Raw genomic sequence first — 25,748 nt, forward strand, 5'->3', positions numbered from 1 at the left:
GGACAATAATGCACGTGACAGCAAATGAGTACTTTGGTGCACAATGTAGACACGAAGGTCATTCGTCTTCCTATGAGGTTGATATGATAAACATGCTCATTCTCAAAGGAAAAGCCCTGACAGGTGGGCTCCTGTTTCAAGGCGGGGGGGGGGGGGGGGGGGGGCGATGTCCATTTTTGTTCAAAATTCAATGTTAAGAAAAGCTGATTAAAAAAAGGTTTCAAATGTAGGAAGCATTTCGTTTCCTACAGAAGGTAGGAAATGTGTTTCCTTGCTACAGAAGATAGGAAATGTGTTTCCTTAGTGTGATCCTTACTAGGATCATTCTAAGGTTCCCAATGCTCAATGTACATAAGAGATTGTTCCTATTGAGTAAAACAACATTATGGAATGTGAATAAAGAGGCGTGGTTCTTGAGATGATGTGGAGTTCTATTCTTGCAAGTTGTTGACCAAGTTGGAAAGCCAACTTGGCAAGCTTGTTCCAGGGAGGGGGGGAAGTAGGAATTTGCATTCCTACTCCTGCAGCCATCGGGTTACACTTCTACCAATACAACATCTTGGGCTAATAATCCATGGATCCTGAATCCTAATGAACAAACCACGTATGTATATAGATCAGTGTAGAGGGGATACAGACTTGCATGGATAAGGCATCCAGTTATGCATGAAAGCAAACTTGACAAGGCAAACAAGCAAATAGACCAGACACACAGACTGGTCACTGGCATAGAGAGAGAGAGAGAGAGAGAGAGAGAGAGAGAGAGAGAGAGATGCATACATGGTTGGATGACCAGGCACTTAGGGAAACACCACTATGCCAAAAAAAAAATACACAAAAGAAATTATTTCTATCAAGATATTACCTGCATAAAATCATTGGCTAACCAAGCCATCTCCTCCAGTACAAAATCCCAATGGGATTTCTTCCGAGGAGGTTCTTGGAAAGCCCTTCCTTTAGCCAAATCGGCACTCTGTCTCAGAGAATCCTGCTGTTTACCATTCAGAACAGAGTCAAATAAAGGCTATGAGTTGGGCAAAGAACAGACAATCAAACATATCAAATAGGCCCCTCTCCCACCTTGATCCCTTCAGCTTCCTGTGCGGTGGCGCTCTTGTCAGCCTTCTTGGCAGCAACAGAAAGATTTGTTTTGATCTCGCTTGTACCATCCCCCAAGGTCCTCATGTCCATTTTCTCCCGAGGCAGTGCAACACCTGAAAGCTTGTCAGTTGGAAACCCATTTGCATCAGAGACTCTGACCTGCATTCCTTCAGTAACAACAGGGCCAGAGTTCATATTACCATCTTCCGGGAACTGTGGCTGCAGACTGGTTGCTTCTCGAGGCAATGAAGGGTTCACAGGTCTTTCATCAGATAAACTTGCTCTTACTACAGAGGGGCTACCTGCTGCATCAGGCATTTCATCTTCAACTTTTACTTTGACCTCTTCCAGCCCTTGTGAATTCCCAAACAGCCCATTATTTCTGCTCTTGTTATCCAAAGAGCTAGGACCAATAGCTTGCACATTTTCTTCCAGGACACGAGATGCAGGAATCAACTCCAGAGTTGAGTTAGTAGACTTGACAGCAATTAAATTCGTCTCATTATCAAGCCTCTCTCTGCATTCAGATGCTGTAAGAGTTCTGGTCATGTCGATTGTGCTTAGATGCCCAGGTAATGCAATGTGGTCATTGATTGATACCTTGTCCGCTTGGTTAGCTTTACTAGGAATGCCTTCATATTCTACAACTTGATTGACCTCTGGAGTACCACCATTACATGGCTTCTGCATGCTTTCTGGGTCCAGATTGCTTTTTGCAGATTCATCAAAGGCCTGTTTGTTCTCTTCTGTGCCAGACACTGCAAACAAATCACAAGTTGATTCCACCATAATGGGGTTCTTTGCCTCTGCATCACATAAAGGAAGGTTCCTTCCCAACTCTGCATTGCATGGAAGTGAAGAAGGCAGGTTTCCTCCCTCCTCCACATTATATTGAAGTGAGGAGGGCAGCTGGTTCATGCTTTGCGGATCTTCATCCTGTTCTTCCAGATCAGAAGCATCTGCTTTATGTGTAGTTTGAAGCAACAAAGGCTGACAAACCCGCACTGCTGTATCATAGTCTGGACGGTCATCAGTTGCAACACCCTCTTCCAGCCCCTCCCTCGCACATACTACAACATCTGTATCCCTTGATTGCAGAGCATCCTGATCTGCAGTACCTTCTGCTAGTTTTTCCTTAACAACATTTTTTGCCTCACCATCAAACATAAGAGACCCTCTGAATCCAGAAGAGTAATTTGAGGATCCACCTTCTGCCCCAACTTTGCCTGAGTTCCGTAACTCAACACAACCATTGCCAAAGCGATTACTCCTTGGTCTGTTTCTTCTTGCATATTGACCTTTTACTGCCACTTTATTGCTCTTACAAACATCAAACTCTTTCTTTATAGCATTATTTCTATCATGCTCAAGGGAAGAGCTGATACTTGTGGGAGGACCATCGGGTGGTGTGCTCTCAATGCTGATTGTGGTAGCACCATGATCTTCAAAGCAAAACTTCCCAGTTATACTCCGAGCCCTTTTGACCTTTGAACCATCTTCTGGACTATAATCTACATCATCTTCGTTTGTGCAGTTAGAGAGTGGACAGCTACCATTCCCATCACTGCAAAAACATTGGGAGCAAAGAAACCAAGCTTAAGATGTGCATAACTAGTAAAAGATTAGTGAAACAAGTTCAATATTTGCAGACATCCCCTGCCCATCAAACGAGTCTGGGTCAGACAGGAGAGATCGCCCACCCATGAGGGAGAACGGACATAATCTGTTAAGACCCTTACAGAACAAACAATAGCCCCCCAACCTGATCAGTTTAGAAATGCAGACAGAACCTGGGTAGAAGGTGCTTCACAAATGGGTCTGTTAGTGGCAAAGACCATAAACCAGCAGGGGTCTCTCCAGATTTAAACTCTAAAGGATCGCCTCCCTGCAAGAAGTAAAGCAATCAGGCCAATAGTGAGCTAACCTCGTAAACATGTTTAGCAGGCAATCCAGCTGGCAGTGGGCTGCAAAAGTAAGCCAATAGAATAGAGCCATGACATATCAAAATTGCAAACCTGGTCCGGCACTAGTAGGGACCAAACCTAAACAATTCTATACCTTCTCCAAAAATTCTAGTTCCCTCCGGCGTTCGTTGCGACCAGCAAGCTCCTCCCTGGAAGTAGCACGTAACTTTTACATAAACTGGCACTGAATGAGCATGATCATGATTAGCCAAACCATAAATTGCCAACTAGAACAATACCTGAGCTCTGCCTGAGCCTCCTCAATAGCTGCACAACAAGATGATGGCTCGTTTTCTATTCCAGCCACTGCGGCAATTCCTGCGCCCATGGAATCTCACTCTGCATTGACTAGAATGTCAGACCCTGGGCCTACTCCAGGGTCCTGGCTTGTAGCAAGACTACTCTCCAAGCCTCTTTGTCACACTGCAAATGGATATTTTAACAATAAAGGTTATTAAGTTTTGTTTGAAAAGCCTCTCTCTCTCTCTCTCTCTCTCTCTCTCTCTCTCTCTCTCTCTCCAGCAACACAAACATCAGCCCCAGCTTGAGATCTTGGCAAGGCACACAGCCACCTTCCCACGCCCAGCGGATCTACAGAGCCTTCTATACCCATGCTCGATATCCCTGATGGCCCCTTCCTCCTACTGGGGGGTTAGCTCCATAGGCTGTATGATGATGATGCTCCCATTTTGTATCATATGGCTCAGATTAGACATTCCCAGCTCATAGCTCTAGTCTTTGTTTTCTTTTGTACCATGATGAGATTACATGGACACTATTGTATCACTTTTCTCATAGACCCATTGGGTCTTTTAGAGACGTTTCTTTCTTTCTTCCTCTCATGCACAGGGTCATATGCTGATATTTTCATTTTCTTGTGTGGGTCTCTACTTAGTATAGCTACTTGGTCACCAAGAAGCCTTATTGAGGGCCCTCTAGGCTCTAAGGCCAAGGTGGTTCCAAACGTAGTGAACGATACGTTTAGTAAGTTTGGAAAACATACTGAAACGATTCCAAACGTAGTGAACGTTGCCCCCGATATATATGTATACAAAATTTATAGTTTACTTATAAACTTTTGAAATATGAAGTTTGAAGATTCATCAATGAACATTAAAGCACTTACTAATACTATAGAAACTTTAATTTCAATTTTGCACAACTTACAAGTCACAAGTGACAATGGCAAATGCAAATATCAAATAAAATAATTAAACAACGAACATGAATGAAAGTGAGATGGATCATGGATAAATCATAAATCATAAGACTGAAGACATATGTCATACATAATACATCATACTACAGAGAATATAATCTCAATTCTGATTCCTAGACTCTAGAGGCTAGGCACCCGAGCCCCTCAAACTAAGAGGCTGGGCCTGACAAACAAATAACAGCAGATAGCTACTCATCTAAACCAGATGATGACTCTGAAGAAACATCTCCATCCGTCAACATGTTGTCATCCGAGTCATAGTCAGGCTCTCTGACCACCGGCACTGTAGCAATGGCGTCACTCGTATCTATGGGCCCCTCATCTAAGGGATCATCATCACCATCATCATGTGCAAGAGACTCCCGCTGCTAAGCTATCTGAGCACGGCCTCGCCCTCGACCTCGCCCACCACGACGGCCCCAACCACCTAGACTGCTAGTAGAAGCTCCATGAGCATCAGTATCTACAATACTCATAGCTTGTGATCGAGCACATGTAACCCTGCGATCTATGCTCTCAAGCTCTCTGTGGAGCTCTCAGTATATCTCCTCCTACTCATCTCGCAACCAGTCCTCCTGAAGCTGTGAGCCTCCGCATCACTAGTATGAGCGAGGAGCCTATCGAAGATAAAGGGATCCAGGGATCCACCTGCCACATGTGACATGGCACATAACACATATCAAGACTCAATACTCAATGCTGAGCATTATCAAGACTCAATACTCAATGCTGAGCATTCATTAGGACTCAAGATTCAATACTCATGACTCATGAGGTTACACATATGAAGTTTAATAATAAACATTTCGAGTTGGCACGTAATTTACCTCTTTCACACCAGTGGCTGTCTTGAATGTGCGCAAAAGATGGAGGTTGGATCGACAAAACACCAACCTCTTTCAATGCTGAGTACTCAAGCGATTACGGATCTTGGTGTGCACAAGAGAGTATGAACTCCAATTCCGTTCGCATGCACCAGCAGAGCAACTCTGCACATGCCACATACCACTGGCAAATGTCAAAAGACAAGATTACAGATTGGCTACATTATACAAACTAAGAACTTTAAAGTTACAAACCTGAGATAGCAATCTAAAGGCCACTTTCTGGACAGTTTAGGCCTAGTATCCATGGATGTCCCACCACGTAAGTGGTTTCGCCTGCCCTTGAAGTTTGAACTGCTGAGGCACTCAACTTGCCAAAGGCAACTCCCACCCGATTGCGGTAGATGACCAACTCCTCATCGAAGGTCACCATGTCATCGTAGCTAAGCACTTGAGACACATAAGCATCCTTGAGCAAATTGAGTTGCGTGTATATTTAGAGCTCGACCTTGTTGAACATCGGATGGAGTAATGCTGCAATCCCATGAATGGGACGACACATGAAAGTCCATCGCGAGTCAACAATGGCCATCACCTCGCCACGTCTGACATTCCAAATTTCAAAATAGATATCCAATAGTAAGTACATCATATAACCAAAATTACAGCACGTACCATAAACCATATTACGTAATAGATATTAGATATACCTGGTAGGAGAGTGATAGTCGGCGAGGTGACTAATGACACCATCTCTCTCATCTAATGAAAATGATGATAGAGGAGCCCCAATGTAGAGCCCTCCATGTCACTGAATTGGATGAAGACATACATGGGTTTGAGGAGCTTTGCTAAGCCATCAATATCAAACCAAAAGGACTCATCCAACCCTTTGCGTTGGATGTATCGAGTGGGCTCGCTAGTCGAATCGCGCATCTCCCTCCATGTCGGTGACACCACAGAGGCTCGAAGTGCATCCTGTACCTCATGTAGCCTACTAAGCACAAGATACATATAGGCAAATCGGGTCTTGGATGGCCGCACCATGTCCAAGTGTGAGTGGGATCGAAAGATAGATAATGCCTGGTGTTTCTTCTTGAAGAAGGTAGTGATGTGTACGGCCTCATCCACAACCGGCTTCACCCATCGAAGCTTCTCTATGTCCTCCATCATGAGGTCCAAGCAGTGTGCAGCACATGGAGTCCACACAATGGATGGGAACTCTGCCTCAATCATCTCTCCCATGCTCTTGCAATTGGACGCATTGTCCGTGATGACCTGCACCACATTCTCTGGGCCAATATCAATAATAGCCTGCGTGATGTGCTAGAAGATGAATACTACAGTGATCCTCTCCCCTGCCTTGCCTGCATCCACTGCACACAAGAAATATGTACCCATGCAACTAGAAACAAGGATGTTGATGATATGTCTTCTCCGCACATCACTCCATCCATCTGAAATGATACTACAACCATGCTTCTTCCAAGATGACCTTACTGGCTCTAGTGCATTCTCTATGCGCTGTTTCTCATCCTCTAGCATGGTTGTCCGCATCTTCTGGTAATCTAATCTAGTCCAGTTCTCACATGGACCTACATCGAAGACGGCTTTAATCTAGTCCAGTTCTCACATGGACCTACATCGAAGACAGCTTTAATCATTCTCTTCCACTAATATGTGCGAAGGACATTGAAAGAGATATTGCACTCAATGAGAGTGCGCTCTATCTCTATCTCTACCTTCCGCTGCCTCTCCTTCACCCATGAGGATTGGTTCAATGTACCACGTAGAGTGGTTTGATGGTCTCGTCCTGCACTACCACCTGCAATATTCTCCACATGAGAGTGTCCATCATCTACTCTAGCCCTCTTTCGGCTAGGACCTACACCTGAACATGTGGATGGCCCTTCCACTGAGCTTGATTGTGACATCTGTCCACCCACATATGAACGTGTTGGTCCCCCAATAGTTGATGGGCCCAATATGCGCAGGTGTATCTAGCTGCTCATCCTCAATGATGACTCTACTATCCCTACCAAGCTGTGAGACTAAGTGTACTAAGAACCAAACTCCATCTGCCCATCGGACTATGGATGAGCACAAATCCTTTGAATCTCCGGATGACCTGCTATAAGAGCGTTGCAACAATCATAAGGGATCTCTTCCCTAATCTCAATACAATCCAGTACACAAATTGTATCATCACAATACAACCACCACTTCCCAAAAACGGAAAGATATTGACTACCTTCCACCCTAACCGGTAGAATGGTCCCAACCTCCTGGTCTAAAATCAATGGAGCTCCCTGCTTGGACCTACTGCCAATACCGAATAAAATGCCCATCGGTCTGACATAGCCCTCTCAAGTAATCATAGTAGTCAACACTAAGCTGGGTGAAAGAGTCGCCCTCCCAATCCTAGCAACCCCATCCAAGTTACCCTTCCAATTTTCTTGTCAAACCTTGCATCTTTGTCTACCATCCCCCATAAGGATAGGACATAGCAAGGTTCAAAAATATAGATAGACCCAAAAACTCTACATACTGTAGATCCTAGCATCCTATACCACTAGGGTACACACCATATAAAAATTTCCTTTAGACCTCAAAGCTACATCAAAATATTATAGAGAGAGGAGGAAGAGAGAGATGATAAAGGCAGAGAGGGAAAGTGAGTTGGGATGCAAGCAAGGATGGACACATGGCTGATTGCTCTCTTTGAACAAAGGGGATAAGGTCTGGGCGGTAGACATTGAGCTTTGTCCACCTCATGACATCAGTGTGTGCAAACACAGGGCTGGACATAATTTATAAGTGAATAAAGTGTGTACACACTCACTTATAAATTAATGCTAGTTCCTAAGGCTAGGTTTTACCCAATACTTACCACCTATCACGTGCCACATAACCATGTCAGCAGACACCTTCACACGCACGGTTATATAGAACTATCTGATTCTTCAACTAGAACCATGCTTCCATCTGTGGAGGAGAAGTTATCCTGGCTCTATGACTTCTACTTCGTCGATCGTATCTGGTTGTTGTTCTTCTGATACATCCTGCAATGTTGGACCTACATATTGCTTCAACCAAGAAACATGAAACACATTGTGCATGGTCCAACTTTCTAGCAGCTTTAACTTCAAAGAGACATCACTTAACTTCTGAATGACTGGGCCGAAACTATGGAATGAAAGCTTGGGACAACGCTTGCCCACTTGCTTGAACCAGTTGCTTCACGATCCGGAGATATACCCAATCCCCTTCCTTAAAATTGACATCTCTCCTGGATTTGTTGGCTAACCGGGCATAAGCTTCCTGAGCTTTGGCAAGGCACTCCTTAATTGACTCAATGATTTCCGAAAATGTTTCAATAATCTTGTTGGTGTCTAGAGATGGTGATACCTATCTCGTCAAAAGAGATGAGTATCATTCAAGATTGCTTGTACCAACAAAAGATATTGTTCATGAAATGCACTAGACAACTGCAGCTTAGTCCCAAAGTTGTCAAACAACACTCTCCAAGAATGTGAACTTCGGATTTCTGTGTAATGTGATTGTCCATGGCAAATCACCAATGGGGTACCAAAACCGAATGAACAAGCATGGTACGTCCTCGGCTGTGGCTATTTACTTACATGGAATGAGAATGGCTATTTACTTACATGGAATGAGAATGCAGAACTTACTGAATCTGTCCACAATAGTCATGCATTGTGTGTTTCTAGATCCAAATGATGCGGAAAGTGGGCTTACCAAGTCCATACTGATGTCGTAAAAAGGTCCCTGTGGAATAGGAAAAGGCTGAAGTAACCTTGGTTATTTCGTATGTGAAACTTTCACTTTTTGACATATCTTTCATACAAATGAGCGGATTTCTTGGGCTGTCTTGGAAATGTCTCATGTGAGTATGGCATGTAATGTATCCATAGTCACACGGAACGGGGACGGGCAAAAGGCAGGGAACGGGGACGGGAAGTTTGTGCTTACAAAGACAAGATCATTGGCCTTTTCTACACCAAGGGGTTCCTCTTCTTTGATGCAATATGGCTGTAAGAACTCCAAAGCTGCTCCAAACAAGAGGAGCTTACAGCTTGGCTGAGAATGCGGATAGCCAAGTGTTGCAACTCAGGCCCATCTGAACCATAGTCTTCCCACCACAAAGCAGCCCCAACCTTCAACCTATCCTCCTATGCATCTGCACAACCAATAGCACCACAAAAGGACTTGTATGCAACAAGCTCGTCTCTGATTTTGAGCCTAATGCCTCCATCTGGCACTAGACGATCCAAGATGTGCCTCCAGCCATCACTGGCCTCTCTGTCACTCTCCTGTCATGGAGATCACCGTGAAGAAAAGCAGTCTTCACATCCATCTGAATCAAATCCAGATCATCATGTGCAACCAAAGCTAACACAGCTCTAAGTGTGGTCATTTTGACCACTGGAGAGAAGATCTCATCAAAGTCCACACCATATTCCTGCTTGAAGCCCTTAGCCACTAACCTGGCTTTGTATCTTGGCTTTGCATCTGGTGCAACTTTGAGCCTATAAACCCATTTGCAAGGCAAAACCTTCTTGCCTGTAGGCAAATGCACCAACTTCCATGTTCCATTTTTGTGCAGAGAATCCATCTCTGACTTCATGGCATGCTCCCAAAGAGCCTTCTCTGCCCTCTGTAAAGCCTCCTTATAACATGAGGGCTCCCCACAGTCAGTAAGCATCAAGTAGTCAACCCCTGGAACAAACCTGTCAGGGGCTCTAGTGGAGGGTCTTGTGGACCTCCGTACCCAATGACCATCATTTGCAGGTTGCTGTCCAGCCTGCATATCACCTATTGGTGGCTCCTGTTCCATGCCATAAGGCTGAAAAATCATGCCCGGTATCTCCTCTAACTGTGGCATATCCATAGGGATATTTTCTGCCATCTCTGGCTGTCCATTTGGACCATTTTCAGCACCATTTAAGGGCTGGTTTTGCTGCTGTAATGGCTGATTTACAGCCCTTGGTTGTTGTCCATGATGTCCATCATCATCAAAGATGACTCTGCCAGGCTCCTGTTGCCTTGCAGGCTCCTTATACATGCATGTTTCATCAAAAATGACATCATTGCTGCGTATAATCTTTCTATTCACGGGATCCCAAAGTCTATACCCCATTTCACCTTTGTCACCATATCCTAGGAATATGCATTTGTGAGACTTAGGATCAAGTTTGGTGCGCATTTCCCTGCGTATGTGCACGTACGCAACGCAACCAAACACTCTCAAGTGCTTGTATGACGGAGGCTTCCCTGTCCATACTTCTTCTGGCACTTTCCCACCAAGCCTCGTGTTAGGTGACCTGTTTATAAGATGAACGGCTGTCATAACAGCTTCAGCCCAAAAACCATGAGGTAATGCAGCATGTGACAACATAGAACGGACCTTCTCCTGAATGGTCCTGTTCATCCTCTCTGCTGTCCCGTTTTGTGGAGGATCATAAGGAGTAGAGAGCTCCCTCTTGATGCCTTTAGCATCACAAAAGTCCTGAAACTGTTTGGACATATACTCTCCACCATTGTCGGAACGCAAAGCCTTCAGTGTTTTGCCAGTTTGATTCTCAACATGAGCAACAAACTTCTGAAACACTGAGAATGTATCACTCTTCAAACGAAGAGGATAGACCCACACCTTGCGTGTGGCATCGTCAATAAAAGACACAAAATATTTTGCCCCTCCCAAAGTGAAACCGATCCCGTCAAGTGGGAAAGACTCCGTTGGACACCCACACGCTTAATAGCACAACTTTAAAACCACAAATTTGAAATGGACAACTTAAAACAACTTGAAATTTAAATGAAATGAAATGGAAAGATAGACACCAGCACTGGGGCCGAAACGGGCCGACCCCCCCCTCAATATATGATATATTTATTGGGAGTATTTAATGAATACAATGCTCCATGGGTTCCAAGAACCAGATGATGTCCATGTACATATGAAAACAGTACCAAACAAATATGCTCGAAGTCGAATAGAAAGGGAGTTGAATGTGCAATGATTGCAATGATCTATGTCCGCCCACAGCAGATAGCGACATCCACTGCGACTCCATTGGAACCACAGATGACAAGCCTCCTCCAGCACTTTCAGGACATCATGTTGAGGGATGATCTTCCACCAAGACCTCCGCCCTCTCGTCTTGAAGACCATCGTATAGATTTGGTACCTGGAGCTGAGCCACCCAGTAAGTTTCCGTATCGTCTTTCCAAGGCGTTGGAAGCTGAGTTGGAGACACAACTCACAAAGTTGCTTAGGTCTAGTTTCATCGGGCCTTCATCCTCTCCATTTGTTGCACCGATTCTTTTTATGCAGAAGAAAGATAAGACCGCACGTCTTTGTGCGGATTATCGAGCCTTGAACAAGTTGACAATCAAGAATAAGTTTCCCATGCCAAGGATAGAGTACATTCTTGAAAGGCTCAACGGTGTTAAGTACTTCACCAAGATCAACCTCAAAAGTGGCTATCATGAAGTCTGAATTTTCGAGGCCGATATCCCAAAGACGGCCTTTCGAAAAAAACAAGCTCATTATGAGTTTGTGGTCATGCCTTTTGGTTTCACCAATGCACTAGCAACATTCAACAAGATGATGTCACGAGTCTTCACCATACTCATCGGTATATGTCTACATTTTTTTGGATGACATTCTTATTTTTTCTGCCACTGCAGAACAGCACGTGAAAGATGTGCAGAAGGTCTTGTAGCTTTTGCGAGACAACAAATTCTATATTAATGCAAAGAAGAGCATATTTGGAGTTTAGAAAGTCCAGTATCTAGGCTATGTGATCAGTTCCAACGGAATTCGCCTTGACCCTAAGAAGGTAAAGGCGATTCTCGATTGGGACGTTCCGAAGATAGCCCACGAGACACGTTCCTTCATGAGCTTGTGCCAAGCATATAGCTCACATATGGATCGGTTTTCTAACTTTGCAGCACCATTGACAGATTTGCTCAAGGGAGTGAAGACTAGAAGACAAAAAGTTTCAGTCATAGGTAAGGCTTTGGAGGCGTTCTTTGCTTTGCCAGAGGCAGCTTCCGAAGTACCAGTCCTTAAACTCGCATCATGGGATGATCCCTTCGAGGTGATCACCGATGCCAGTGATCTCACCATATGAGCAATTTTGCAACAAGAAGGCAAACCCGTGGCGTATTACAACAGAAAGTTAAATGATACAAAGAAAAATTATTCTCTCTATAACAAAGAGTTGCTAGGGGTTATCACAGCTTTGAAACATTGGAAACCTTTTCTTTATGGAAGGAAATTTACTGTGAAGACAAACCACCATGCCTTGAAGTGGTTGCAAACTATGCCAAGTGCCCAATGGAGCGATAGACAGCACCGGTGGAGTCAGTTATTCCAACAGTTTGACAGAATGATTATGTACTGGGCAAGAACAACCTTGTAGACGCTCTGAGTCGCAAAGGTAGTATTCAGACAATACAGGAGTCCACTGTGTTGAAGATACAAGGAGAGAATTTAGACAGTATGAAGACACAGTATATAGATTGTCCAAAATTTGGAACTCCTTACACTATGGCTCTTTATTCAGAACCGGGTCATTATACCATTCCAAACGGTTGGCTATTTTACAAGGGTCGACTATGTGTTCTCAAGGAGAAAAGACCAGCAGTCCTCCATGATGCCCATGATTCACTTGTTGGTGGTCATCGTGGGATCAACACTACCTTGGAGAAGTTATAACAATCGTTTTATTGGCCGACGAGAGGCAAAAGGATGTGTACGACTATGTTTCCGCATGTTCCATATGTCAAAAAGTGAAAGTACCTCATATCAAACAGCCAGAGTTGCTTCAGCCATTGCTCGTTCATGAGGGTGCGTTTCACGACATTTCGATAGATTTCGTTGGACCCCTTCCCGCATCTACTAAATCTCGGAATACTCAGTGTATGACGATAGTTGACAAATTCAATAAATTTTGTATGCTTATACCATGCAAGCAAACGGCCACATCAGAAGATATAGCCTAGCTTTTTCTCCGACATTGGTATCCAATTTGTGGTTTGCCACGGACCATTACTAACTGTCCAGTGTGTTCCATCCCCAGACCGATGGCCAAACCAAGACTTACAATCAGTTGGCTTTCGATATGCTTAAAGCATATTGCCATGATCAGCAGTCGAAGTGGGAGCTTCATCTCCCATTGGTGCAGGCGATTCTCAATGACAGTCACTCATCTAGTGTTGGCAGAACTCCGTACGAGGCAACCTTTGGTCGAAGATTTTCATCCCTTCTCACGAGGATTATCTCTCCTTCCTTGAAGCTAACAAGACGACAAAAACTTTTTCAGCCATCATTGAGTCCGTCAAAGAGCGTCTTTCCAAAGCTCAGGAGGCTTAAACAGACAGGCAAACAAGACACGAGACGTCAATTTCAAAGAAGGTGAATGGGTATATTTAAGGATCATGAAGCAAAGCGTCAAGCAATTGCCAAGCGCTGTCCAAAGTTGTCATTCAGAAGTCTTGGTCCTTTTCCCATCATCAAGAAGATAAGCGATGTCGCCATCCAACTCAGATTGCCAAACTGTTGGACGATGCACGTCTTCCACGTCTCTTGGTTAAAGCCTTATATTGGACCTTCATTGCAAAATATTCCAGAAGAGTAGCAGCCAGAAATGGTTGATGAAGCAGAGGTGATAGAGCCTGAGCAGATCCTTCTACATTGCTAGAAGCATGGTTCTAAACGACATCTTCGCCAATTTTATACAAAGTTCAAAGATCAAGGGATCCATGAAGCCGATTAGCTAGATGAAGAATTCTTTCTCAAGTATCCACAGTTATTAGTGGACTCTCTCGAAGCTATGAACCCATGCACTCTGGTACACGGTGACAAACTGGCTCATCAACAGTGCAAGAATCATATACAGAAGTAGTACCTTTTAGGATATTTTGTCGCATGCCGTGACCCCTTTGAGCCCCACTCAGGGACATGTCAGACACGGGCTACGTAGGTCAATCTCCCAACCATAGAGGTCGGTGTCAGGTCAGTCCTCTTAACCCACTGTGGAGAATTCAGCAAGTGTTCATCATATAGGTGCATGTACTGTCGGCCATAGCAGTAGTATACATTAGGAGCATTCAGTTGCATGCATGTGGTGGGGCTAGCCCTAAGGCCAGCCCCAAAGATGGGCTAGCCTTGCAAGGAGTAGCCAACACCCCTAGCCATCACTTAAGCCCTGACGGCAGCCCCTTGTGGGCTTGGGCAGCAGTCGGCCAGGCCAAGCTATACAGCCAGACAGCTAGTAGCCCGACCAGTCCCAACAGCCGACCAACAAACAGGCATTAAACGACATTACGCACCCAGTCGTGGGATTTTCCAACAGGCCGACAACTTCAGGAGGCAACCGACCAGCACTCTGCAGAATATAAAAAGGTATGCCCTGTTCAGTCCCATAAATCAACAGTTAAAATCCAGAGATTATGAAGCAAAGTCAAGCATGTATGCCTAGGCTCTTGCCTTTGCATACCTTCAGCCACTCTTGTGCTTTCAGCCCAAGGCAAAGAAGCTCAATCTCTTCAGGAGTATTCAGCACACCAATCCTCAGTCTCCGGCTGGTGTATTCTCTCAAAGATTGCTTCATAGTCGCCTATAGCTTATGCACAGTTCTGCCCAGCGTTTGGTCGCTTTGTCCTTACGTTTGGCGGTCGATTAGTTAGTTTGTCCCCTCGGTCTTGTGGACACAATTCAGCTTGTATACAGTTCTCCAGAAGAAGAAAAAAAGCAAATACTCCTACTTGGGGGGGGGGGGGGTGCTTCAATGGGTAATTCAAGACACCATCTGGTGTCGTCTCTACTACATCTCTTTCAAATTCATGTATGTTGTTTTAAAGGATTGTTAAAGACTCACTAAACTCAGGTTTGAAGAAAGGCTTCATTGTTTCACACGGTCCTAGCTCGGCGCATGCTGCAGATGTTAGCTGACAACAATCAATCAACAGATGGGGGTGTTCCATGGCCTATAAACAAGCTCAACCAAAGAACCTTTGATTCATTCAATCCTTTAGGGATTGGGTCTTAGACTAGGGCTTTTTGGAGTCCAAAATCACTTTTTGAGGCATGCCTATGGCTGCCAAAGACTTGTACCTTTTGTACATTTTGAATATACTGAAAATACAGTTATATCTCTCTCTTCTCTCCATCTCTGCTTTGCGTTTTGCATCAAGGTGTTCCTATGGAAAGGTGTTTACGATTGAAAGAAGACACAAAGCTCTCACGCATGACAATGGTATCAGAGCTTGAGGTTAAGCAATGCTAAACACTGATGGGGTCCAAGATGAAGGTGCACAATCCAAGGAGAGTAACGCAACATGTGTTAAGACCCCCCGAAGCTGGTTGGTATCAAGCAAACCCAATGGGAGCGTTTCATGAGACTCGGTACTAGGTAGCCACTTGGGGCTTCCCGAGAGGCCTTCATGGAGTACTCCAAGGGATGAAGTTCATCCAAGGGGTGAGCAGATGGGGGTGTCCCATGGTAATTATCTTTTTAGGCATGCCTAAAGACTTGTACCTTTTTATACATTATGAATATACTGAAAATACAAGTCTCTCTCTCTCTTTTCTTCAGCTTTGCTTTGCGTTTTGCATCAAGATGTTCCTATGGAAAGGTGTTCAGGGCTGAAAGAAGAGACAGAGCTTCCACACAAGTGACAACGAAGCTCTTGGACAAAGGTCCTTGATGGCGTTTCCATTAATCCTGAGAAGCTACAAGTTATTCAGAATTGGCCATCACCGCAAAATATTCATGATGTCAGATCATTCTCGGGTCTTGCCAATTTGTATCACATAGAGGTTTATAAGTTTTCATCAGAGATTGCAGCACCTTTGATAGGAGTTTTAAAGTTAGCACCTGCTTTCCAATAGACAGAAGATGCTTCTCACGCCTTTGATAAGCTGAAGGTTGCTTTAACAACCACCCCAGTAATGGCAATCGCAGATGTCGATCGTCCTTTTGAAGTTATGCGCTTCTGATGTTGCAACTAAGTTACTAACGCAGTTCTTATGCAACAAGGCCACACCATCGCCATAAACAGCAATAAGCATTCAACAATTCAAACACATTATCCAGTATATCATAGGGAGTTCTTGGCAATTGTTCATGCTTATCGAGCGTGTTGGAAATATTGTTCATCCCCAAATGGACACCCTACATGCTTGAATCTGGCCCATTAATGACGCGTTGCACTACATATTTTATCTACTATTTTTGCACCGTTTTTAGGTGCCTTTTTTAGCATTTTCCAGCATTTTATGGATTTTTGTGCAAGTCGGCCTGTAGGACCTGGCCGACCAGCTCATGAGGACCTATATAAATAGGTGCCTCATTCCGACATCATTTCATCTCTGATTTCAGCCCTAACTTGTACTTACCAGCACTCACAAACCTTCTCTGTTTTCAGATTTACAGCAATAGCACAGATTTCTCACATGGTATCAGAGCCTAGAACTGCTCTAGGACTTGCGTTTTCCTTCATCAACCTGTTGTTTACAGATTTCAGCACATAAAGACCTGCATTTTTAGATTTGGGAGCTGCGTTTTCATCTGGGAACCGCATTTTTCATCAGAAAGCTGCATTTTCTGAGTGGTGCTGCGTTTTCTTCAATCAGGCTGTGTTTCCCTTCACAAAGCTGTGTTTTCAGTGTTTGTGGTGCCATTAAACCTTGGAGAACCATTTCTTTTCTCCCCTTCTGGTTTTTTCCAACCCTCCCACCCTGCATTCCTTCTTCTTCATCCTCATACTACCTATGCTCAGTTTTAGAGGAGGTCTAGCTGCTTCTAGCCCTATTTGAAGAGGAGGATTCTGCGTTTGGAGGATATGGCTTCTGGAGATCAATATTCTAACTTTTCTGGACTTCTTTTCTCTTCCCAGGGAATCCTATCCCCTACTTCTCAATCTACCACTTCATCGGTACCCTCTCCGTCCACCCCTTTGGTGTTTCCCCCATCCTTTCCTGCAACCACTTCTTCTCTTGTCTCTCCCCTCCCACAGAACCTCTCCTCTTCTTTCTCTCATGTTCCATCCTACACTCCTCCCCAAATCTTCCATGAAGCTTGCAGCCACCAATTATCATACTTGGTCTTTTTATACCCAATTGCTTCTTGACGATGCTGGTGTCTGGACATCAGTTATGACACCCGCCTTGGTGGATCCAACTTTTCAGGCGGCTTTGGATGCTTGTGCACGCCTCATCATCATTCATTGCATGACTCCTGCCATACAGGCACAGTTTATTTCTACAAGGAGTAATGCCCGACAAATGTGGGTTGAGATTCACAAGAGGTTTGGTGTTGTTTCTTCCTTGAAGATTGCCAAGCTGGAGGTGGATCTTGAGAAGATTTCCATCAGTGAATCTGACAATATCACTGATAAGATTGGGGACTTTACTCGCATCAAGCGGCAACTTGAAGAATGTGGGAGCGCAATCAACAACCCGATCCACAAGCTGCTTGGTAAATTGCCTCCCTCTTTTGATTCCTTTAAGATCATATTTACTTTCGCCAGCCTCTTCTATCTTTTGAAGAAGTTGTGAGTTATCTACATGACAAGTGTTTGATGAGAGGCAAAGGAAAGTCGGAATCTGCTTTTGTTTCCCAAGATAAGGGCAAGAACAAAGGAGGACGAGGAAGCAACAACACCAACAACAACAACAAGGCTACCCAAGGTAAGGTCAGGAAGGATGGTACAAAGGCCAAAGGTAACAAAATTTTGGAGTGTTCTTTTTGTGGCAGATCAAGCCATACGGAGGAACAGTGCTTTGCTCGACATGACAGTTCTCGGGCAGCCAAAGCCAAATACAAAACCAAAGATAACTCTCAAGATTCTGACAAGGATTCTAATAAGAACAAAGGCAGGAAAAGGTAGGTTGAGGGAAATGCCAAAGTGGCATACATGGTTGGCTGGAAGGGACTTGGAGTTTATTTTGATGATGAGGGGTTGAGGTCATTGACAGAAAGACACTCTTGGTTGTGGCCAATGGAGTTCATGATGGAGGCCTCTACAAAATCACCACTTTCTCCTCACAGATTCCCTCATCTGACTCTCATACCCATCAACTATTCTCTCTTTCTCATGCCTTAGGCTCTATTGATGAGACCTCTTTGTAGCATTCATGCTTTGGTCATGTACCTGTTTCTGCTTTGTAGAAAATTTCTTCCCACCAGTTGGTTCTTGGTTCACCTAAGCTCTGTCAACTACCATATATATGCTTGTCTTGCATGATGGACAAACATCACAGAGATGCTTTTCCAGAGGAGAGGCTACACATCGGGCTACACAAAAGCTTGAGCTTATACATGCAAACTTGGCTGGACCTATGAAGGTTGAGTCCCTTGGAGGGGCTAAGTACTTCATGCTTTTGGTGGATGATTTTACTTAGAAAGTGTAGGTATGTTTTTTGGCTCGCAAGTCTGATGCTTTTGCCACTCTTAGGACTTGGATAGACATGGTTGAGAATCAATCTCACTCTACAATTTCATTCTTACGGACTGACAATGGTGGTGAGTTTGTACCCTCTAATGAGTTTCTTGCATCGAAAGGTATTCAACGGCAGACAATAGGTCCTTATACCACTCACCAGAATGCAGTAGTTGAGAGGAAAATCGCACCATGAAGGAGATGGCAAGATCTTTATTACAGCAGACAACAGCTCCTTAATACTCCTCACCAGAATGGAGTAGTTGAGAGGAAAAATCGAACCATGAAGGTGATGGCCAAATCTTTATTGCATCATTCACATTATTTGGACTTGATTCTTCTTCCATGACCTCTTCTCAACAGATTTTGGACCCATTTCCAGTCGATATTGGAGAGTTTTCTCATCTACCACAACGAGCTTCTTCACCCGCAATGATTCCCGTGTCTTTAACACCAATTCAGCCCGCTATACCCTCTGTTTCAGCCCCTATATCTGCTGTGTCCATCCCCTTACATAGAGTTGGATTGCCTCCTGCATCTTCTCAATCGGTATCTGTAGCCTCTCCATTATCTTCTCCACATTTGGTTGCTTCTTGTCCTTCCACTGCTGTCCTCGATGCATCCATTTGTACAGCAGTACCTTCTTCTGCTTTCAGATTTGAGAGGTCTGATCCCCCCCATGGGTCCAGAAATTATTAGAGGACTCTGGCCTTCTGATACCCAATTGCATTCTCAGGCATCTGCTCCGTCTTCTAGACCTCGGAGATCTTCTCGGCTTGCTTCTTCTGCTCATATCGTGAATTATGCTCTTATGACTACCTTACAGGATATTGATGAGCCCGAGTCTCCCAAGGAGGCCCTTGCTTTGCCGCAGTGGCGACAGGATTTGGACGTAGAGATGTCTTCTATCAAGCGGAACAAAACTTGGGAGTTAGTTCCACGCCCATTACATTGGAAGGTCATCGGTGTCAAATGGATTTTCAAAGTCAAGTTTCATTCTGATGGTACTTTGGATAAGTACAAAGCTCGCCTTGTTGCTCATGGTTATGCTCAGAAAGCTAGCAATGACTTTGATGAGGCATTTGCACCTACAGCCAGGTATACCACCATTCGGATTGTTTTAGCCTTGGCTGCTCATTCTGGATGGCCTGTCTTTTGTCTTGTTAAATCTGCCTTTCTGAACAGAGATTGCTACATCATCTACTTAGGCTAAGTATAAGTCCTACCTTCTCTCCATGACTGAAGCTTTGTGGATTCATCAAATTCTGGAACATTTATGCTATGCACAAGATTCCCCGGTCACAATTTTCTCGGACTCCCAGAGTGCTATTGCTGTGGAACAAAACCCGGTGATTCGTGGTTGATCCAAACATATCGAAGTGCATTATCATTTTGTTCGAGACTTGATCGAACGTGGTCTTCTTCGCCCACTGTATTGTTCTACCAAGGACAACCTTGCATACCTCTTCACCAAACCGCTCCCTCGTGCTTCTTTGGAGGTCTTACTTCAACGTGCTAGCATTGGTCTACCCATCTAGCGCAGAAGAGGAGGTGTTGGAAATATTGTTCATCCCCACATGGACTCCCTGCATGCTTGTATCTGGCCCATTTATGAGGCCCTGCACTGCATATATTATATGCTATTTTTGCACCATTTTTAGGTGCATTTTTTAGCATTTTTCAATATTTTATGGATTTTTGTCCAAGTCGGCCTATAGAACTTGGCTGACCAGCGCATGAGGACCTATATAAATAGGTGCCTCATTCCCACATCATTTCATCTCTGATTTCAGCCCTCACATGTACATACCAGCACTCACGGACCTCCCTCGTGCTGTACCTTCATTCATATTTAGGTTCTTGATCATCTGCACTCTATTGTCTACACATATATGTTGTTTTATTCTCTGTTTTCAGATTTACAGCAGTAGCGTGGCTTTCTCACAGAGCCTAGATTTTAGGAACGGATTCTGTTGCGAAGACAGATCATCATTCCTTGAAGTATATTTTCACTCAACCAATTATGGATGCACGACAAGGCAAATGGATGGAGTATTTGGCAAACTTTCATATGGCTATTGAATATGTTCTTGGTCTTTCTAATGTAGTTGCCGATGCTCTTCGCAAAATGCCTCAGGCTTTAGCAATGGCGATTTCTATAGTTCAAATCAACATCCCAACAACTTTTATTAATCAATATGCATATAATCGAGACTTTGCAAAGGCTTTTCAAGTGATTACAACTCCACAATCTAGTCCTTCTGATTTGACGATTTATGCCACTTATTCTCTCATCGATGGATTACTTTATTATCAGGATCACATTTGCGTCCCTCATGAGTCATAACACAAGTATGCGTAAACTTTTGGTAAAGAAACATCATGAGGTTCCTTATGTAGCTCATCCTGTTATCAACAAGACTTATCAATCGCTGACAACTTCCGATTATTAGCCTCAAATGAAGCAAGATGTTATAAAGTTTGTTACAACATGTTTCTCTCATCAACAAATGAAAGCAAGTAAACAAGCTCCAATTGGTCTTCTTCAATCACTCGTACCAAATGAACGTTCGGAAAGCATCAATATGGATTTCATTACATCTTTATCTCGTTCTTCGAAAGGTAATAAACAAATTATGGTAGTGGTTGATAGATTTTCCAAAATGACACATTTTATGCCATGCAAGAAGACAGCTCAAGCCCAAGATATTGCTTCATTATTTCTTAAGTATATTTTCAAAATACATGATTGCCAAAGTCCATTATTTCAAATCAAGATCCTAACTTTACAAGACATTTTTGGACTTCACTTTTTAAGTCACTTGGCACAAATTTATTATTCAGTTCAACATATTAACCACGGACGGATGGATAAACTGAAAGAGTTAATCAAATTCTTAAAGAGATGCTCAAACATTATATTCAATCTCGCTTAGCATCTTGGAAAGATTATCTACCATTGATTGAATTTGCTTACAAGAATTCTCATCATACAGCAACTGGTATGAGCCCTTTTCAAGCGCTTATGGTCATACACCAATTGTGCCAGTAGACTTTATTCTTCAACACAAGGTGGCATAAGCGGATCAGTTAGTTCAAGAAATGCAAGACATTCTTCTTCAAGTTCGAGATCAGATGATTGAGTTCAGGAACAATATCAACAAGCAGCTAACCGACATCGTCGACATGATGAACTTCAAGAAGGTGATATGGTTGAATGGTTCTTTTGTTCGTCGCTCCTCATCGATACAAAACAATGAAATCAATTTTTCCGAAGTTACAACCACGTCACTATGGTCCTTTTCAGATTATCAAGAAGAATTCTCCTTTGAGTTATAGAGTTGAATTTATCCCTTCTAAAGAAAATTTCATGGACTTTTCACATATCATGGATCAAGAAACTTGTACAAGGAGATTCTATTGTACCAAACATTTCAAATTATGTTCCAAAGATAGAAGATAAACATATGATTTTGATTCCACATAAAATTCTTGATGTTCAACTAAAAGAAACTCAACAAAAAATTATTATAGAATTCTTGGTACAATGAAAAGATTTAGATGATTCAGATTCAACTTGGTAAAGTAACAACAATACCCGAAATTACATTAAGAGTTCTTTAGTCAACAACAATCACTTATATAATCCTGGATCTTATTTAAAGTGGGAGGGAATGTCACGATTGTGACTTAATCTCTCTAACTACTCTTAATTATCCTTAATCATTGAAAGGACACCAATGAACGATCACACCCTGTCACATGGGTCATCACCAAAGAACATGTCTATTCAAAGAGACACATCTCTATGTCCAAAGAACATAATTATTCATTCAAGAGTCACACCCTTTCATGAGGAATCTGCCTCTTCATTTGTGCCTTTTCAAGCCCTATTTAACAAGTCCGTGTGTCTAAATGCAACACAACACAGCTTTCCGCTCTAAGCATCTTTACTTTCAGTCTTATATCTTTAATCAAGTCTTATAAATTACTTATAAATTACTAATAGGTTGAGAAGTTCTCACAAGAAGCAACATCATTCCCTTCACAAGTAGATGACCTTAAAGAAATTTCAAAATTGAAAACAATACAACAATTCACTTTTACAATCAAAAAGAGTTTCATTTTTTTTCTTAGCCGAAGCCCGAGTCACTTATACATCCGGTAATTGATGAGGGATATCACCATGGATTACGAAAAGTTCACCATCACGAATAAAAGAGAGCCTATGAGACCGATAATCTAACATCATCGTCTCGCTCTTCTCAAAAGATTGATAACATCAACTGAATCAAGGTTCATGATGTAGAAAACATTCCTAAGATAACACCAATTGAATCAAGGTTCATGATGTGGAAGTCCAAGGCCTCCTAGTACTTCTAAATCTAGACGTCCAACTTAGGCACCGTTTGGTCCCACACTTCCACATCTACTCCCTTGGCAAGTCTGACCTTATGCCGATGGTCACTTGGCACTGTGGGTAGCCAAAGTGTGCACCAAATGCGAAGAAATAAAATTATAAGTAGAGCCATTGTCAAATAAACCTTGCACCCAATGGCTAACTATTGATCCCTGAGCTCAGAGGCGATCATGTTGACCAAAGGCAAATTTACTAATTTGACAACCTTGGCAACCACTTGTACCAGATGATGAATTTCAACAGATGAGATCAAAGAGTTACCTTGTAGTTTCTTAATGTGGACTAAGGTCTTACCACCCCAAGGTACCCTCGATCAGTCCGCAAAACCCCAACAGGACCAAAGTAGGGTTGAGGGATGGAACACCCTTGACAAGGAGAAAGGGTGGTAAATTCCCCCAATTTAGCCCACTACCTAAGAAGGTGCATGTCGCCTCAATCAACATATCATTCTTTGCTCCCCTATTCTTGAGCAAAACACAAGCCAATAAAGTGTCGATAGCACCTTGATGGTGGACGTTGATGTTGGACGGAATCAACACAATTACAAAATAGACCAATAGGAAGTAGCCAGACAGAACTTGCTTGAAGGACGTAGATGGATGAAACTACACAGCAATGGACAGATGGAATTTAACAAAAGTAGAAAGACAGAACTAGGTAAGAATGGATGGAAGAAGCCGGACGAGAAGCTCTTGCACTAGAGTTTCCTTTTCCTCTCACCACTCGTACACCAGCTAGATTCAGTGATAGACTCAGAATTTTCTGTGGTCTGGTGAGGATCGTGGCACAACAATCATGTCATGGTCTCCTAGGACACTATCATACATCCTCTTCATTAGGAGGCCTTGACATGGCACGGTCTCCTAGGACACTATCATACATCCTCTTCATTAGGAGGCCCTTGACATCATCGACCTAGAAAAAATAGAGTAGAGTGCCAGTTCGTTGCCCGTTGTCTCCAGACAAGTGGGAAGCCATGAAAGGATTCTTGATGGATATTGCTCTCTCCTTCCCTCCACTCTTCTTTGGATTACACCTTGCCCTTGTTTACCACATCGGTCCGGCAGCTCTCTCGTTTTATTTAGCATGTTCCTCTTTGATGGTTTCAAGGAATGCTCAATAGAAACCTTTTTGCCAACCAATCAAAATAGACAACTCATTCAATCAACCGAATTCATTACAATAATGTATAAATGCCGGCTTTGTAACTAGAATGTATAGAAATTCATTACAAGAATGTATAAATGCCAGCTTTATAACTAGAATGTATAAAAAAGATAAGGGCTAGAAAAGTCCTAAGACTGTTTCAGCCAGTAAAAATCGATTATAATGACATTTTTTTTCTAGCACTGATTTTCAGCAGCCATGCCACTTATTGGCCCTGTTGTGTAGCTGCATGCTTGCCCCCCATCTCAACATCATAGCCTACTGTTTTAAACATGTTTAATTTCTGTTAGTTTTCCACCATTTTCTCCATGCTCTTCATCATAGCTGTCTTGCGACATGTCTCTAAGGTGTTGCTTTTCCAGACTGCTGACTTTCTCCATGCTCTTTATCAAAACTGTATTCTCCATATATGGTTTGATCACAAACTTCAATCACATAATGTAAGAGAAGACTTCGCAATGAACTTCATAGAGACACTCACACCATTGTGCATTTGGCTTGCCAGAAATTCTCCTGACTTCTCTCCTCAAGAAGAGCCACAAAGGGTCCATGACAATGTTTGTGCACATCCATCACATCAGCCATTTGAGCAGTAATGTTTTCCTTTAACACTTAGAAACATTTGTGGAACACAAAAACTCATTCTGCTGTAATAGTAACGTGTGAAAGAAGATCAATGTATGTGACAGGAACCCTTGTTTACCCTAGCTCAAACTGTAAAGCATCCCCTATGAAATGCCATTTGCGTACAAGCACTTTATGCACCTCTAAGGAAGACAAAAGTTCTCTCTTTTTAAGTTTTTTTTTTTAAAAACTGCCGGGTATCTTTCCCCCGAGAAAATACTGCCGCAGCTTTTTCCCTTGGCAACAGACCGGTTTCGACTACCCAAAACAAAAAACACAGCACCCGTGATCTTTTTTTCACGGGGAAAATACTTTTTTTCGCAGAAAATCAAATATCTACGGAGCACGGCTGATCATAGTTCATTGAGCTGATTTAGGGTTTTTTTCTTGGAAAAATGCAAAGCAGTGAAGAACATACCGTAAAAAATCAGGGAAAGCAGAACCAAATGGTTGTTCGTTGAAACCCTAATTCGCGCCTTGTTGAAAACCCTAGAGAAGAAAACTGCCTGAGTTAGAGAGCCATCGCTGTTCTTCTGCAATACAATCCGATTTGTCCAAACAGTAGAAACCCTAAACTCAGACGAAGAGTTCCTTCTGCGTTCGTAGGGTCTGCTTTTTTTATATTTTTGGGTTTTCAAACCTTCTGTACAAAATTAACGAAGATGATGAGCGCCCAATACATGTCCTTAATGATGATGATGATTCATTATGCAACATGATACATAAGCTAAGAACTAGTAGAGAATCCTTAGCTCTGCTAGGAACTAGTAATAAAGAATCCTTAGCTTTGCTTGTGGTCTGAAGGAGTTGAAAATTTTCAAGACTACATTAACGTGTTTGTTGAGCCACAACCTGGCTAGAGTAGTTAATGAGATCACATGTTAAGGAAAATTTGTTTAAATTGAAAGCGTACAAGTCTTTGTTATAATCAACCCATATTTACAGAGCATTAG

General features: G+C 43.0%; 1 protein-coding gene across 7 annotated transcripts in view; it reads right to left on the minus strand.

The window, feature by feature from the left end:
- LOC147612779 (chromatin modification-related protein EAF1 B-like) overlaps positions 1-25,497 on the minus strand; it is a 69,067-nt gene extending 43,570 nt beyond the window's left edge. The window contains exons 1-9 of one of the 7 annotated variants that reach the window (XM_086783390.1): positions 25,214-25,399; positions 5,364-5,713; positions 5,112-5,273; positions 3,305-3,488; positions 3,160-3,214; positions 2,892-2,986; positions 1,302-2,665; positions 1,081-1,214; positions 866-991 (exon numbers count right to left, since the gene is read on the minus strand). In XM_086783390.1, the coding sequence (XP_086639516.1) occupies positions 866-991; positions 1,081-1,214; positions 1,302-2,665; positions 2,892-2,986; positions 3,160-3,214; positions 3,305-3,393 (1,863 nt within the window). In that variant the 5' untranslated portion in view covers positions 3,394-3,488; positions 5,112-5,273; positions 5,364-5,713; positions 25,214-25,399. Of the gene's footprint in view, positions 1-865; positions 992-1,080; positions 2,666-2,891; positions 2,987-3,159; positions 3,215-3,304; positions 3,489-5,111; positions 5,274-5,363; positions 5,714-25,213 lie in introns of all 7 variants that reach the window. The other 6 variants (XM_086783386.1, XM_086783389.1, XM_086783388.1 and 3 more) reach the window with 6 other exon arrangements.
- Positions 25,498-25,748: the final 251 nt, after the last annotated feature.

This window comes from Cibotium barometz, chromosome 45, assembly GCF_041138505.1.
Source record: "Cibotium barometz isolate CiBa-2024 chromosome 45, ASM4113850v1, whole genome shotgun sequence".
In the NCBI taxonomy this organism is placed as follows: Eukaryota; Viridiplantae; Streptophyta; class Polypodiopsida; order Cyatheales; family Cibotiaceae; genus Cibotium; species Cibotium barometz.